Here is an 18,097-nt window from a genome sequence, read left to right as displayed (position 1 = left end):
CTGAATATTGCATCAGAGAAGAACTTGATGTCTTTAATTCTTTGGCTTCTTTAATGTTAGGAAAATCTCTTGATTAATTTTGCAGTTCATAATAATTCAGTGACTCAATTAATTAATGAAGGCTGAGTATTTTGGACTACTCATCTTCCTGAGTGGTGGTGGATATTTATTAAAATCCATCTAAAACCTTATTAGTGTGAACTTAGTTTCCACAAAAGGATATAATTTGGCTTTATGAAAGCAAATAAGATATATACAATAATTTTGTTGGGATGTGCCTTATTTTTCATCTCATCAGTATGTTGTGATTTCAGTTGCCTCTGTCCTGCCAGGCTGAAAAATTCCTTTTTGGAGTCTGTCTTAAACTTTTTTTCCCTTACCAGAGACCTTTTGTACTTACTGGAAATATTGCCTCAAATTCCATCATGTCTTTTGCAGAGCATCATCATACATGCCCTACACACAATTAACCTCCAGGTTCTGTCAGGATAATTCCTTATGTAATTTATTTATTTCCCCAACCTTCTTTTGAGGGGCATTATTTAGAGACAAACATTGTGGAAACCACTTGTCCTGTTAATCTGCTAGTAAGTGTTTTTCTTTAGCACCTATATCCTGTGAGAAACTACATAGTTTTTCAAACTCTAGCGTGTTGTATCCACATTGGAATATAGACATGTTCACAGTTTGACTCTGAAAGTTACTAACCCTTAGCGGAAATGTAATAAAGTGACATTGAAAGGTGGTTAAGGAACTGCATTTTGCTTTTTCATAAACTAAAAGCAGGTATATTTCAGTTGAGGAGATAATTTATACTAAGTGGGCATAAAACTGGTTTTCTATTTTCTGTCTGTATCGTTAGGCATTGCAAAATATGTTTGAGTCTTCAATTTGAGCATTTTGTATTCATCAGACTATGAAATTCTATTGTAAATTATCACCAGCTGTACAAGTTGGATTAGGAACACATTCTTCTTGGAGTTTATAGTTATTGAAGATAGTTGGGACAGTTAAAGCAGCACACTCGGAGCATTATGCTTGTCCCCTCAGCCCCTTGTTATTAATTGTAATTGCACACAATGATGAATCCTTAGTTTGTTTATTTTGAGAGATACTGTTTCTCACTGAATATCTTCCTTTAAAGTGACTTGCAGTTTTATTTTGAGATAGCATAGCTTATCCTGGTTTAAGTATTGTTTTTGATCCTGTTCTCATGTGATTAAAAGTTCTTCAGATTCTCATTTTGAGATTTCTGAAGTATTTATGCTTGGATTTCTCTGTATTGAGTGTGTTGGGATTGAATATGTTGAGTAAGTAAAAGAAGTTTGTTGTGTAAAAATGTCTGGACTGTTCTTCTCATTGCTGTTTTCCTGTTTCCTTCACCTTTCAGTGTTCTGAGTTTGTCCACATTTCACTGGTTATTTCAAAGGATTTTAATTAAAGAGGAAATTGGAGGAATTGGTGTAATATTCCTGACTGGTTGCTTTCTAGGCAAGAGACATGATACTCTTGGCTTGGTATTGCAGAAGAGAACCTCTGACAAATATAATCTGTAGTGGGCTATGTGTGTATGATACCAGATCTTACTCCTCCTTGTGTATACAGTGCATGTTGAATAGACGCATTCTTTAATGCACTGAAGTTTCCTTGTACAGGGATGGTTAATATCTGGAATGCTTGAGGGTTTTTTTCCTTGTTTGATGACCAGCAAGTGTTATCAGTAATAATATCTGCAAAAAAGAAATCTTCTGTGATATAAGAAGTGAAAGAAGAAGCTGACTCTGAAGGCGTACCTTTTTTTCAGAAAGGTGATTTGTTTTTCCTCATAAGTGTTAGAGCATAGGGAATTATTCTTTCGGGGGTTTTTTTTGAGACTGGGAGATTGAGGGAGTTGGTTTGGGTTTTGTGTGTTTTTTTTCTTTGTTTGTTTTGGTTTGGTTTTGGTTTTTTGTGTTGAAGAGCTCTTTGCCAAAGGAAATGCCTTTTTCGCTAATAAGAGTGAGAGCTGGTTAATAAGAAAGCAATAAATGTGATAGCTATATAGAGGGTGGTTTTTCCCATGTTTTATGCATTTATTTTGTATGTCACATGTTGAAGATCAAACATGGTAGGATCTTCTAACTTTATAACGTGAGACATGCTGTTATGCAGGAGGATATCAGGGATTATCTCATTGCTCAACAAGATTGTTTCAGATTCTCCCACACTTATGAAGCCCATTTATTGGTGGTTGTTTCTTTTTATCATGGTGTGGGGTTTTTTTAGTGGGGTTTGTTTGTTTATGCCGGGGGGGGGGTGTGTGTTCTGTTTTGTTTTCTGTAGTACCTAATTGGAAATGTTATTTCTGACTTCTTACTGAAAATCTTGAGAGCTTATTTCATATAGATTCATGATGATAAAGTATTTTGCTGAAAAGGTTTATATAGTTATGTAATAGTATCCTGTTTCCTTTTTGAATTTGTTTCTGGCATTCACCTGTTTTCTCATCTGGGCATTTTTGTTCTCTCCCTAGACTGTATTTGCTCATGTAGGACTTCCAATGGCATATAGGAGCAAATGAAAGCAGTAGTGTTTAGCTGTTGCAGTAATCTTTGTTCCTTTCCTGACAGAGCTCCTGCAGTGGTGTTTCAGTGTAGCTCTGCTGGATGAGCATTCTTGAGCGCTGGAATGGAAAGTAAAACTTTTTTCAAGCTATTGGATGCAGACTTGTGAGGTTTCCCTTCTTGCTTGCATTCCTTCTTGGCCCATTCCAGTCTTGCTTCTTTTGCCTGTGCACATAATCAGCCTCCTTTTGATGTCGGACACACATCAGGTTGTGTCAGCAATCCTCGCTGCTGGGCGTTTCAAGGTCCAGCCGTTGGAAATTGCATCGTAAGTCCTAGAGTTTCATCACTGTCTGGGGAGAGAAGTTTAGTCCCCAGTGACAGAGCTGAATCTCCCACAAGTCCAGGCCAGTTAAAGGAGGGAGCTACTCAACAAAGGTTCATCACTCAACCTGGAAATGGACTTCCCCCTATATCAAAGTGGGAAGTACTGTGAATGTGAGTAAATTGGTTCTGGAGAGGGGTTATTATGCTGTGTTTTTACTTTCTTACACATGGAAAATTTTGTGGTTTGTTTTGTTTTGTTTTTTTACTTTGTTCCTAACTTATTGCCTCATTCTGTGTAGATATAAAAATTGTTGAAGATTGGATATTACAGATTTAGAATAATAGAATTGTTTGAGTTGGCAAAGACCTTTAGGATCACCCATTCAAACCATTTACCCAGCACTGCCAAGTCCAGCACTAAACCATATCACTAAGTGCCACATCTACACATCTTTTAAATCCTTTCAGGGATGGTGACTCAACCACTTACTTGGACAGCCTGCTCCAAGGCTTGGCCTCCCTTTCTATGAAGACATTTTCTAAATATCCAATCTAAACCTCCCCTGGAACAACTTGAGGTCATTTCCTCTTGTACTATTGCTTGTTACTTAGGAGAGAGGACCAACCCCCACATTGCTACAACCTCCTTTCTGGTAGTTGTAGAGTGATAAGGTCTCCCCTGACCCTCCTTTTCTCCAGGCTAAACACCCCCAGCTCCCTCAACTGCTCCTCATAGGACTTGTGCTCCAGACCCTTCACCAGCTTCGTTGCCCTTCTCTGGACACGCTCCAGCACCTCAACGTCTTTCTTGTAGTGAGGGGCCCAAAACTGAACACAGGATTCAAGGTGCAGCCTCACCAGTGCTGAGTAGAGGGAGATGATCAGTGCCGTGGTCCTGCTGACCACATTATTTCTGATCCAAACCACAATGCCATTGGCTTTCTTGGCTGCCTGGGCACACTGCTGGCTCATGTTCAACCAGCTGTCAACCAGCACCCCAGGTCCTTTTCTGCCAGGCAGCTTTCCAGCCGCTCTTCTCCCAGCCTGTAGTGCTGTATGGGGTTGTTGTGGCCAAAGTGCAGGACACAGCACTTGACCTTTTGAACCTAATATAATTGGCCCCAGTCCATTGATCCAGACTATCCATCTGCAGAGCCTTCCTACCCTCCAGCAGATCAACGCTGCCTCCCAACCTGGCGTCATCTGCAAAGTGACCGATGGAGCACTTGATCCCCTTGTCCAGATCACTCATAAATATGTTAAACATAACTGGCCCCTGTACTGAGCCCTGGGGACCACCACCTGTGATCAGCCACCAACTGTTCTATCCTGTAGCAGTATAAAAGGTTCCTAATGCTTTTAAGCATATTTTGCCCATCATCATTTTTTTAACTTATTACAGAACTTGCAGGGTGACATGGTCCCTCGGTTGTTTTTTTTTGTTGTTGTTTTTTTTTAAGTCATGGTTATTAACTAAAAGGTGCAATTCGGCCTATTTTGTTTTAAAATGTAAAGCATATGGGATATAAATAATGTAGAGGTCCTAATTTTCAAGTTAAGATACTCTCTCTTTTATGGGGCTGAACTGTGTTGTCTCATGGACAGTTTCCCTTAAATTTTTGTGTCTTCACTACCTGTATGCAGTTTTGTTTTGGTTTTTATTTCGGAGTTGGGATATATATCTGTTTAAAATTTTCTCCATATTTACTGAAATACCTTTTGCCATGTTTAACTTCCTAATATTTTTTTTGTGTGTGTGTGCAGTTATTCACAAATAAATTCACATAGGCTTTTTTTTACTGAATATACATCTCCCTGTGTGACTTTGGGGATTCATATGTCATATCATGCCATGGGTCAGGGTATGCACACATCCTTCTTTTTCACCTAAAATGTCACCAAAGCTCTCTTATTCCCTGTTTAGGTTTTGGTAGTGATTTTGTGCCCTATCAGGAAAGCATTAGATAATTTCTCATAGCATACCTTTCTTTCTGAAATTTTTGTTGGCAGGATTTTCTGTTTACATGCTAAAAATAAGTCCAGTGATACAGCAAATACTTCCCCCTCACCCCCTTCCGTGGAAGAGTATAGTTTGATTCACAAGTGCACTTAGTGCAAAGAAACTGAATTTTTTCCAAGTCTATGCAAATATTCTTTTTTGCTATATATTTAGGATAGTCTGTATTAGTATCCCGTTCAAAACATTTCCACTTCCACTTTATGGCTTTCTTCTTGCTGAATTGAGAAAACCCTAAGTGTCCATTGGTTGTGTGTTAATTTTTATAGAATAAGTCACTTTAGTGCATCCACTTTTCTTTTAGAAATTGTTTGAGAATAAACCTTTTAAATATTTATAGTTTTATATTGATACTGCTCAGTGCAGAAGGTTTTACTGATAAAATGGATATGGTCTGAATGGTTTAAAAATGTATTTGTAAGGAATTTTTTTAAATTCATTACTTTTTCCACAGTTGAAACAGTGAAGTACAAAGAAATGTCTGATTCCACATTAACTGTTGTGTTGCTTTTAGTTGGAACAGATTAAGTACAGAATAATTTTCCATGCCCATCCATTTATTTTCCGTTTCTTGATTTTTTTTTCTGAAGAATCTACAGATTTTCTGTCACTTACTATCTAATGGTTATTGCTTCACTTGAAAGTCAGGATGTGTTATGGTTTTAACAGAATAATTTAAAAATTATCTGATTTTGAAGCTCAGTTGCTTTATATTTTCAGCAGAGGAAAAATGAGGTAATTCTAATTAAAAATAGTAGTGTATGTTAATCTTTTTTAGGATTACCGAATAATTTTATTATAAATTAAGTATCTCTAATTACTGTGTAATAAGACATTAATTGATAAATTGCTGGTCCTGAAGAATGCTCTGCAGAATTTTACAAAAACTGGCTAGAAAATGTAAAATTATTTGACTTTTGAAGTTTGGTTAGTGAAAGTCAACAGAAAATATTTATTACCATAAATTTACTTCAGATGCTAAATAAAAGACTGCTCAAGGAAGGGTCATCTTGAAATTTGGAAAATGCAGAAGCATCAGTTGTTATGGTACAGCTTCATGTGACCTAGTTTTACATACTGTAGTTAGGAAGATATTTTCTTGTGTCCCATGTGTGTTCGGTGGAGAAAAAGGCATACCCTCATAAGGATCATTTCCTTTTTCTAATTATAAATAAGGGAAACAATGGGTGTATGTTTTATTGTTTTATTGTTCTGTGTTATTTTTCTAAATGACATTACAGCAAGTTTGTTGTAACAAATTGTCAGTAACTGTTGAAATTGACTGCTCCTCTATTAGGGAAGCAATGAACTGAATTTCTGACTTGCATAAAAGGATTTGTACGGAGCTTGAAAATACATTGTAGGGTTTTATTTGTATAGTACAGCAAAATCTAATAGAATTTGAGAAATATTAAAGGAGAGAAAGATGTCACTAGTATAGTAGATTAAAAAGTTTTGTAAGTGGTTAGGAATTATCCTGGCTGCACACAGAATGGCAACAAACAATAATTGTGTAGTTGCAGTTCACGGTCTTAGATGTTTTTAGTAAATCATACAGTACTATATACAGTAAATCAGTTGTTTCCCTTTAAGGACAAGTAAATTTCCTACAAGTTGCTGTAAAACACTTGACATTTCCATCACCAGTCTTAAATAGTTTACTGTAATGAAGCTAAACCTAAAAACTTCAGCAAAGCTATTGATGGTTTTGATGTAAAAGTTAAAGCAGAATTACATATGGAAGACTATACATGTAGCATATACGAGTTTATATGCATCTGTATAGTACCTGTACTAATTATCTAATGCTTGAAATGTCCTATATGCAGTGAGGTGCTTATTGGGTTATGATTTTCAAGTAGTAGAAGAACTTGTATACCCTATAAATCCTTTACAATTTTTTATCCTGCATATCCTTTACAGACAGAAGATAATGCATTAATAGGGCTATGAGTTTATATTAATGATCTGATGTCAGTGAGGGATCAGCTGTGTGCAGGTCTAGTAGTATAACTTTGGTCCTCTCATTCATAATTGAACTCAGAAATTTGAATGCCCACAGGCCCACTCTAATATAGATGTGTACTGTGGAAAAAAAATAGAATTGTGAGCATCTGCAGGCTTATGAAGATTACTCTGGAAGATTACTCTGTGAAAGGAACTGATATTTTAAGTAACAAACCTAACTTGCAAAGAAAATTGATCAAGAACAAATATGTTGAATAATTCTGTAATAGACACCTCAAAAAGCTTCTGTCACAAGGTCAGTACTTGGTTAAGATCCTTGAAAAATCTATTTCAGTCATAATTTCCCTTTTACTTTGAATTTTTACACCTCATTTGATAGTAATTTTTGAAATTATGGCCCAAAGCCACTCTGAAATTGTGTAACTTTAAACTGGTTTTTTTTCCCTCTACAAAATCCTTTTTCATTCTTAATTAGTCTGGAGTACAAAGAATCCAGATAAAGTAAAAGTTTAAGGAAATACTGTAGGCACTTCAGCCAATTATTTTTTTCCTTGCAAATATAGGATATATAATGTATTGCATATAAAATAATTACATTTAGCTATTTTTAAGACTTGTGAATTTCTCATTATGGACATAGTATAGTTTTTCTCTTTGTTTTTGTTTTTTGTTACATCTGGAATATCTTGCAATCTGTTTTCAGCTGATACAAGCATGGGTAAGTAGAAAATGCAAAAACGAAAAAAGTACTCAAGGAGATCAACACTGGATGATTAGGTGAAAGAAGCAAATTTTAAGAAAGGAATTCAACCAGCAAAAAAGAGATCACTTGTGTGTTAACAGCAGGAGGCTGCTGTTGGCAGCATAGTGGGCAATGCAAAGAGGCATTAAATCTGGATTATGAAATAGAATTTGAAATGGTCATGGAAGTAAAGGTCACTTTGCAAGGAAGCCAACACTCTTTCTTTATACTGAATCCAGCAAGTTCCCCATGTATTGAGTGTGTGGGTGAAGTTAAAACTACAGCTTAAACTGGAGCAGTGGTTTGACACTACTGAAATGGAAAATGTCTTCTGCTTTCTTTGCCTTGCTGCCTCTTCTTTGTCCCACAGTCTCTGGCCCCACTCTGCTTCTTCGTGCCTCCTTGCACAGGCCTGAGTGCTCATCTCTTATTAGCCCATAGAGAGCTATAATTGAAAAACCTTAATAGAAGGGCCCAGTGAATGGAGCAGAATTTTCCATTTGTAAGCAGTAGTAGACAGAGGTAACTAGTTTGTAAGTGGCAAAGTGCAGGAGCTGCTCAGCTGTGGCTTGCAACTGCATCCTAAATATATGTGAGCACAGCATTCAGCAAAGCTTTTCTGTCAATGCATAACTTCTGTCTGGCTCTTTAATGTAATCCAGCTATTCGTTGTTCTCAGAAGTTATACAGTAAGTATTCACTGCAAAGTCAGTGTTTAAAAAGAAGAGTTTCTAAACAGTTCTTTTGAATGGACTGAAAGACGTCTTGCAGTTGAAATTAAATGAGAAAGCTTTTAATGAAGTATACATTTACTCTGCTCTAATATTGTTAATTTTAGGAGTAAATTGGTTGTTAAAGTATTTTAGATGCTGGATTTAGAACTATATTCTGCAGCTATGAAATCCATCGAATTTTTTGTGTGAAAGCAAGCTGGTAGTCACTTGGCTGGACTGAAGTTACTTGTGGGATTCACTAAACTCAGCTGATCAAGTATGGTGGTGGTGGTACAAGCTCTTCAGAATATAGGGGTCCAAAATAAAAGCACTAGGTATGCATATAGTCCAATTTCACCCTTGTTTAGTTCTTGCCTGTCTTATGAGATGGAACAAAAACATCAAAAGTAACTGCAGATTTTTATGGCAGAATATTGAGTGGAAGCTGAAATTCCCAATGGCTTATGCTTCCCTGTTCATCCTCTTTTTTTAAATACCTAAAGAATGCTGACACGCTCCACCCTCTCATGTCAGTCTAACCTTGTTACTGCAGAAATTTATTTTTGAATTTCATTGTTTGCATTGGGAACCTTTCCTTGCTTTTGCCAATGGATCTGCCATTTTTTGCTGTCTTTTGCAGTTATGATTAGTGTTATCATTTGATCTCAGGGTTCATAGTCCTAGGTGGGCATTGTCTAAGTACTAGCATACTGAGTCCTGGATCCTAGAGTATTAGGTAATGAATAATAAGCTGAAGTATGGAGATTATAAAATATATAAGTTTTTGGGGCAGTGTACTAATATAAACCTCTACTGGTAATAGAAGGAGAATGAAAATGCTCTGAGATTTGTGGCCACCTTTGCTTTATAAAATTAATCTAGATTTTATATGGATAAGAATAAATTAGAATGAGTCACAAGCAACTGATACATTGAAAGCAAGCAGTAAGAAAGACTGGAAAAGTAGAGTTGGTAGCAAGATATGTGACCTAACCGAATGCAGTTAGAATGGAAGAAATGTAGACAGGTGAAGGTTTTGGTTGAAGAACAGAAAAAACAAGGAAGTGAACATAAGAGATACTAAGTGTAAAAAGTGGATGATGTTCCAGAAGAGGGATGACAGTTTTTAGTGTGGGGTGGAGAGATTTTAAAGTAAAGTGAGATAAAAATCCTTAAAATGGAATTAAGGGTTTCTTTAAGGAAATAAGGAATTTCCTTAAAATAGAAATAAGGATGAATAGGCTGAGCCTGTTTTGCGTGGAGAAGAGAAGACTGAGAGTGGAATCTCAATAATATATATAAGTATCTGAGGGGAGGGTGCCAAGAGGATGGAGCCAGACTCTTCTTGGTGGTGCCCAGCAGTATGACAAGATGCAATGGGCAGAAACTGCTGCACAGGAAGTTCCACCTGAATATGAAGAACTACCTTACTATGCAGATGACCATGCACTAGAACAGGTTTCCCAGAGAGGTTGTAGAGTCTCCCTCACTGGAGATATTCAAGAACTGTCTGAACACAATCCTGTGCTATCCTGCTGTAGGATGACCCTGCTTGAGCAGGAGGTTGGACCAGATGATCCACTATGGTCCCTTCAAATCTTACCCATTCTTTGATTCTGTGGAAATGAAATGGCAATAGAGGGTGAAATATCAGCAGTGGTGGATTGAGGGTCGGTGATTAAGAAATGGTGACAGAAAAGAAATTCAATAACTTGTAAAGCAAGAAATGTTTAATAAAGATATGACTTGGCAAATTGTTATTTTGGAGAATGTTAGATTCATTTAGGATCAAATGTGAATAGGTAAGACCCAAGAAACAAATGACAATGTGTCATCTGACGTGAAGGTGGCAGACTTCAACAAGGCAGTCTGTAACTGTGCGTGGAGCCACTGAGTATGGAGTTGAAAGGTGTTCCGTTACTCATTTGTTATTATAATTTCCTGCACTTGTCACTGCCATTTTATTCAGAACCTTAAGAAAGTGAATGTAATTTCACATTTCACTCTTGCCTATTGCAGTAAAAATACTTGATTTGGAATGCATGCATCTGGAGCTTTTCATTCTATGTGTGAAGACAACTACACTAAAATAGAAATGTGTTAGAAAATTCTCATTTTAATTTGATTTTACTGAGCTCAAAGGATCCACAACATTAAATTTGAGATTTGATGAAGATTTGCTGCTCTAGAAATTTACTCTGATATGCTAATCCTCAGAAGGAGATTGGCTATTACAGGTGAGGTGCAATACACTTCACTATTTAATTTCTGTGCTTTCTGAGCAAAGACTACCAAGTGTCCAAATAAAAGATTCATGTTTGATTTGCTACAGTCTCTTGAAAACACCCATATGCATTGCTAAATTTTCAGTCATGTATATATGCCATTTAGCTTTCAAGAAATCCAGATACTGAGCACAAGAAAGTTCACCAGTTTTTTCTTGAAGAATGAGTGCTCTTATGTTCGACTGAAGCTTTGACATAGAATTTTAAGAAGGCTTGCAATTGCGTCTTTCTTTTGGCAGTAGAGACTATTTTCAGCTCTTCAGGTTTCTTAGAGTATGCTGAAAGAGCTAAAGGTGTTTAGACCACCTCAGTCATGTAGCTTACCTTTTAACATTTTGATCCTAGTGCGGCTTGCGTTGCCAGTGACAGATTACCTGATATACTAAGTTGAGTGTTTGTACTAGGGCTATTAATATTGCAAACTATGTGCACCTTTGTGTTAGACATCTACTTCTCTATTGATTTTTTTTTTTTGATAGTCAGTATCTCTGAAATTCTTTATATGAGGGAATTGATAGTGCTACAAGTGGTAAAAGTACACTGAGAAAACTAAGTCTTATGGCAGAATTGTGCTTTTCAGCTTTTGGCTACAGTGAAAGTAAAAGATATAAATAATTTATACTGTATTCAGTTGTGTTGAAAATCTGTTTTCTTCTACAGAAAGACTCTCTGTAGTAAGGCTTAATCTTGAAATATAGCTCTGACCACAGATATGCCCTGTAAATAGGAGACCTTACCATGAGGAATGTGGTTGTCTGTAACTGTTATTTCAAAAATGCATGTTTATTGATGTTGAAGCTAATTCAGAAAGAGGGGTTTCTTGAGTAAGATCTGACTTTTCGCAACTGAACGAAACTTAGGCTGTAGGATTTTCCTTTCTGTTGCTTAGAGTGAAATATTTTGCTGCTCTGACTTGCTTATTCTGTTATGGGCATGCTGCACTCTCAGACAGTTGCTGGGTGTTGGAATTGTTAATGAATGTTTAATGAATCATTCAGTGCTCTTGCTTTGTGCTGCTCTGTGTTCCTATGATGTGAATGAAAGGGATTAAGAGTTACATACTCAGTACTTTTTCCCAAAAGCAACTTTCTTCCAGCATGTTCCCACTAGACTTGGTGTCTGCTACAGTGTAGTGTTAAGATATTAAAGAAATGAAAATATAACTGTTTTTCTGAGGCACTGTTTGACAATCATACTCATTTTCAGGAACTTTTTTTTTTTCAGCCTGTATTTTTTTCTTTTGTTTTTTCTTCTGTTTTTTCTTCTCTTTTTCTTCTGTATTTTTTTCTCTGTCTTAAATGTGCACCACCTTCAAATATTCCACCAGATGGATATTTTTCCACTCAATATTTCTTGACCAAAGTAAATATGTAGTTATTCTTCCTTTGTAAGTCATTCTCCAGTATCTTGATTATTTTTGCGTTTTGGTTGGTTGTTCCCCCCCCCCCCCCAAATTCTATGTAATTTGTCAATATCTTTCTGGTGTGGAGATACCTAGGAGTGAGTGCAATATTGCAAATATGTAATTACCTCTCCTGTCATTATTCAGGGGGTATATTTATTATTGCAACATATAGAAGCTTCATCTCTAAATTGTTCACTACATTTGTAGGCTTTTTTCATTATTACTGCATCATAGATTTTTATCTGCTGTTTCAGATCTATGTTTCTAGCATGCATGTTGCCAGATGCTGTTCCTTGTATTTCCATTTCCTAATTCTTTTATTTCATTCCACACACATTTGTGAACTCCTGAAAGCTTTCTCTTGCTCTGGCAGGTTATCAGGGTTACTTTGCTTCTTGAGTTTGTTGCCTGGATGACTCTTGGAAAATAATTTTTCTTTAATATGTATGATTCCCCCCCACCCCGCATATATTTAATAACTTCTGCTGCTTCCCTGGGGGATTGAGTTTTGAGATTCTCCAGCTTGTTTTTGTTAGCTTTCCTAGGTTTGAAAAACCGACTCCCATATCTCACTTATTTCATTAAGTGGTCCTCAGCACAGAAGCAGCAGTTGCTATGTGTGCATGGATTCATCCATACACGTATATATGAGTGGATGTGAGGATGTGTATAACGACTCACGTATAATGCATTTCCCAGCTCTTCTATTTAAAACAATGCTATTTACCTGCAGGAGGACGAAGAAGAAACATATGAGCAAACTCTAGAATTCCGCAGAGGAGGTGATGGTCAGCCAAGACGGTCCACACGACCTACTCAACAATTTTATCAACCCCCCAGAGCTAGAAACTAATGAATAAGGAAAAAAAGGTAAATATAAGATATTGGCATTTTATGTATGTGTTTAGATTTCAAGAAAAGCAGGTCTGGATTGTTCTCTGCTTTTTTTTTAGGGATATTGGTATATTTATTATAGAAGTAGGATATCTGTTTCTCTGGATTTTGTGGTTTAGAAAGAGACCTAATATACCTGTGGGAAGAGGGAAGGCAATAAAAACATTTCAGTAAATAGCTTTTTGGTTTTGCTTTATGTCAAGACTCATGTCAACTCAGCAAGTTTTTACCTGATACTTTTTCACCTGAGAGCAGCAGCAAGATTCTCTCATTCACATACACTGGACCAGCTGCTTCTTTGAAATAAGTAGCTGCAGTCCTTGCTCAACTCAGGACTGTCTATCTCTGTCCAAGATCCCATATTCTACTTTTTATGAGCCATTCGTGGGAATAAATGTCCTTTCTGTTGTTTTACTTGCCTGAGAAGGAGGATTTGCAACACTAAAATATAAAATCTGTGAGTTCACCATTGAATGGGGAGGTACAAGGCCAAAGAATTTTTACCATACTCTGAATCTTGAGGATATACTTGCATCTATACTTTATTAATTACCAGAAATTAAGAGATTGTATATCATCCTCAGAAAATATACCTGATACATACATTCAGAAATTTGAAAAGGCCAGCCAGATAAAACAGTTACAGTAATTTTACTAAACAAATCACGTAAACTATACTGCTTTCGTTTTACTTGTTGATTTTCTAAATCCTTAATTTACAAAGGATTGCATCTTGAATAAAGAAAGCTTTGGTAAGCCACATGTTGCTTGATGTACATCTACAAGGTTTCTTTGTCTTGAATCTGAATTTTTTTTTTTTACTTACTAGCAAATTTATTTTTACTTTTGTTCTTCTCCTTGCTCCAGTCCTCCACATTCTGTTGGCTTAACAGGTGTTGCTTATCTCTGCACCTTTTGATATTTCTGATGTGCAATAACATGATTCTAGTTTTTTGATTATATGCTCAAATGCTTTTTTCATTTGGGGCAGTATTGGCAATGTAAGAGCATACTTTATTTCTGGCTCTTGCCAAGGTGAAAATTATTCTATTTTTGCCTATATAATTTGATTTTCTATTTTAAGTAAGTGTATCATCAATATCAATAAACATGTCAGAGACAGTGTAAGGTAAAACATACACAGGTATTCTTCCCAAGAATGACAAGGCAGTGGAAGGAATAAAAAAAGGGTTTATTTCAGATACAAGGACCACTTCTTAATGATGCTGCATGCACCGGGCCCCCAGGGGGAAAAGGCAATGCCCCACTTTCTCCAAGGCTTTTTGTATCTTGTCTCTCTGCTCTCCCACCCTCTCTGGCCCGGTATTGTACATATCTGCAAATGTGTTCTCTCTCTGCATAGCAGGGAAAGAGAGAGCTTGCTCGCAGCTTCTCCCTGCAACTTCCTCTGAAATGCAGAAGGAAGGAAAACAAAAAACATCTAACCCATTTGAGAAGGCATTTTACAGTCTTCCTAAGTGAAATGGAGTTCTAGCTTTTTGTCACAGATCCTTCCGAAATTGTGCCTATCCCTACAGATAGTTTCTGCAGAAATTAATCTGACATATGCACTGAGTAAAGTTTTTAACTTGCACAGTTGGCTCCAAGGAGTGTCAGTGTGATCAGTTGAATGAGACGTGTCAAGTGTACGCAGCAGTCAAAACCTGGGAATTTTTTTGTGTCTGTAGGTAATATTTTTGGTATTTCTCTAATTTTACAGTATAAATCTGGAAAACTGTACTAGCTTTGGTCAGCTGTGAGGGACCAGGGAGAGTGATAGTGACTCCTGTATCTCAAGAAAAGTGAATGAATTGTTGGCAAGTAAGGAACAGCCTTTCTAAGGTACAGGTAGTTGTTCCTTGCAGGTGTTTTAAAGATTCTAATTGGATCCTGATCTAAATGGACAGCAGATGTGATATCAAAACCTACCTACTACAGAAAATAAGCCATTACAGTCTTTCCCTTCTACTGAGCTTCACCAAAAACAAGGGATTGATGTAATCAGTTTTTCCCTGATTTTAAATGTGGGCAGAAAAATCAAACACAGTCCTTTTCTAAGTTGCTTCCAGCTTACCTGGACTTGTACAACACCAATGTAGCTTTAATGTCTTGACACGTAAAAGTTCAGGAATATTGAATGTCAGTTCCTAGAAGTGGGTTTCTGCATGAGTTTTGCCTCCTTTTTATTCCTTAGAGCCTTTGAGAGCATGGCATACTGTTCTTATTTCAAGTTTTTGATAACCTGTTAAATGAAGACCAGATTTATCAGGGAAGTTTTAAGGGATCCAGTAAGATGTAATTTTACCACAATTTTCCTCTGAAGGATGTTTACCTCTTCAACAGATCATTGATTAATGACACCTTTACTTACTGAAAGGGAGTATCTCTCTATTATATAAAGTAACTTAATGTTTTTTTTGTGAAGAGAGATGTAGAACCCTTGATGATTATTATTTTATATTATAAATTGGTAAATTCTGTAGAATTTTAATGTCGTAGTTCATAACATTTAAAATTCCAACATGTCTTGTTCTCAAAGGCAACTTAGACAATACTAAAACTGAAGTTTGCTGGCCATATTTGTATTGAGTATGATAGAGATGTATCAAAGATGAAGCATAAAGTCCATACAGTAGATGCATGACCTTATACCCCAAATCTCTTAGATCTACCTGTATAATCTTACCTGATTTGACAGGGAGGATTTATTAGCAGTGGTGGAGCAGTGAAGCTCTTCTTCCTCCTGGATTAGTGTTCAGCACACTCATTCGGGTGTTGAATTTGCACATGCAAGTCTGGAGTTAGTATTACCAAATAATCAGTTTAAAAATCAGCATCTACAGTATAATGGGATTTTAAGTGTGAGGAGGTTTAAGTTTTTAAAAATCTGAGATGTTTTTTAAAAGTGGAGTTTGTATCCAGGGGACTGTTCTGTCTGGGGAAGTCTCCAGAGGGACCTTAGTGTGGCATTTTGGTACTTAAAAGGGCATTATAAAAAAGATGGAGACAGACTTTGTAGTAGGGCCTTTTGTGATATTGGTGGTGGTTTTAAACTGAAAGAGGGTAAATTCAAACTAGATTCAAGGTGGAAAATTGTTTTGATGAGAGTGGCGAAACACCGGAACAGGTTGCCCAGAGAGTTGGTGGATGCTCCATCTCTGGAAACTTTCAGGGTCAGGCTGGAAGGCACTCTGAGCAACCTGGTGTAGCTAAAGATGTCCATGGTCATTACAGGGAGGTTTGACTAGACGACCTTTAGAGGTCCCATCCAGCACAAACTATTCTGATTCTAGCCTTCTGAAGAGGTTTTTGCCACGGTGTTAAAAGCTTTGGGTATTAAGAACAATTGCTGCAGACTTGCAGGAGGTCTTGACCTGGTGATTTTTATGAGGACAGAGGAATAGAGTAGACATGTTAAGGTGAAATAACAGAAGTATGGGGTAGTAAGTACCTCACTGTGGTTGCAGTTGACCTATAAATTATCCTTTATTAATATCCAGCAGTGTGAGGTGGAGAACATTAACTCAGAATTTTATCAGAAGGAATTTTATGTGGATATGATTCAAATACTAGCTTTAACAGGTCTGTAAAATAAGGTATTCCTCCTGGAGAGTCAAGATATAAGAATTAGAATCTAAAAATAATAAAAATACATCCTGATGTTATACTTTCTGTATAGAATGTCATGATAGTCTGAAAAAGAAGAGGTACAAGTAATCAGAAATGACTGTTTTGAAGGATTGTAGCTTTTGGAGGAGCTTGAAAGAACCTGTGAGTGTGGACCTGTGAGTGCTTGGTCATTATATGTTTCTTGGGTCTTCCTTTGCTCTCTGATAGAATTAATTTTAACTTTGTCACACTTGCTATAAAATCTGTATCAAAGTCCTTAACAATGGAGAAACTGTGTTTTTGTGAGAGAGAAGTCATTACCAGAAAGTATTCTTTGTACTAGACCAATCATATTTATTGCACTGAAGCGTAGCCTTCTGATTTATTCTTCTAAAGACTTCTGCCTGTAATTACTGAAAAGCATATATCCAGTCTTTTGGAAGAAGAAAATGAAGTAACAATAAAGCGTATGTTGCACAAAGAGCCCAGGAATGGGGGGTGGTGATGGTTTCTTGAGTGCTATTATTTTTTTTATCCTTATCTAAAGTATTTTATTTTTTTCATTTAGAAACTTTCTTGGAGTCGGCGGAAATTCACTGGCAGTTCCAACTTGCTGAAGACTTCTAGAGGAAATTCTGGCTTTTTCCAGACAGCAGTATGGAACAAAGAAAGCTCATGTGAGCAGAAGGAATTTGGACCTGACACCACAAGAGACTTTTTTAAAGTTCTTAGATAAATGAAGCTGAATACTTTTTACATATGAAAGAGGCAAATTGTCATTGCTGCCATCAATAAAACCACAGTGCACTATTCTATTCTTTGCCTTGTATTCTTTTTACTGAGCCTCCACTGTTAGTTAACATAATAATGTATCATGATTTTTATTAATTTTGAACTGATTTTGATTCTAATATTGCTTCTAGTAAAGTAAAATTAAAACTTATATTTTCTCAAAAGATGACAGGATTGGGCATTTAATTTAGATTTTTGGCTAACATTAGTAAACGTGTTAAAAAAGTTTCAGCTAATTATTGTACAGTAAAATTCTGAATAGGTTTTGACTGGGTTTTCTGTGGGTTTTTTTTTCCAAAGTTGCTGAAGGCCAAATTACATATTTGCCTACTATGTTTTTCATGATCTGTGACCAGAAGATCAAAGGGGAGAAAAGAAAAACATCAGTTTCAATAGTCTTTTTCTAAATAATTTTAGGTAAACATTTTATTTTTAGGAATATTTATATTACAGAAATAGAAATATTTCTAAAAGGTACAGAAAAGTCATTTAAACAAAAAATGCCTAAAGATGCACGACCATTTTAAGCATAACTATGTGTATACATGCACACACGTGTGAGCTGTTGAATAGTAGGTACTTTCTTGCAGCTTTAAACTCTGCTTTTATTGCTTCATATTACTAGAATTTTTTCTATTGTCATTGGTGCTTGGAAGAATCTTATGTCAAACTACTTTTCATTCTAAGCTGTATCTTCAAATCTTATGTGATTATGACAAATAGCTGAAATTTCACTATTTCTTTATCTGAGAAGCACTCAAAATCTATGTAACATGCAAATCCCTTCTAAGCTTTATTCTGA

At 36.4% G+C, this 18,097-nt stretch overlaps 1 protein-coding gene across 2 annotated transcripts in view; it reads left to right on the top strand.

Annotated features, from left to right (window-relative positions):
- TDRD3 (tudor domain containing 3) overlaps positions 1-17,318 on the top strand; it is a 94,461-nt gene extending 77,143 nt beyond the window's left edge. For both annotated transcript variants that reach the window (XM_064645583.1, XM_064645584.1), the window contains 2 exons: positions 12,734-12,870; positions 17,072-17,318. In XM_064645583.1, the coding sequence (XP_064501653.1) occupies positions 12,734-12,853 (120 nt within the window). In that variant the 3' untranslated portion in view covers positions 12,854-12,870; positions 17,072-17,318. The remainder of the gene's footprint in view (positions 1-12,733; positions 12,871-17,071) is intronic.
- Positions 17,319-18,097: the final 779 nt, after the last annotated feature.

Source organism: Pseudopipra pipra, chromosome 2 (genome assembly GCF_036250125.1).
Source record: "Pseudopipra pipra isolate bDixPip1 chromosome 2, bDixPip1.hap1, whole genome shotgun sequence".
In the NCBI taxonomy this organism is placed as follows: domain Eukaryota; kingdom Metazoa; phylum Chordata; class Aves; order Passeriformes; family Pipridae; genus Pseudopipra; species Pseudopipra pipra.
The sequence above is the reverse complement of the archived record's forward strand: the minus strand, read 5'-3'. Positions and strand labels throughout refer to the sequence as shown.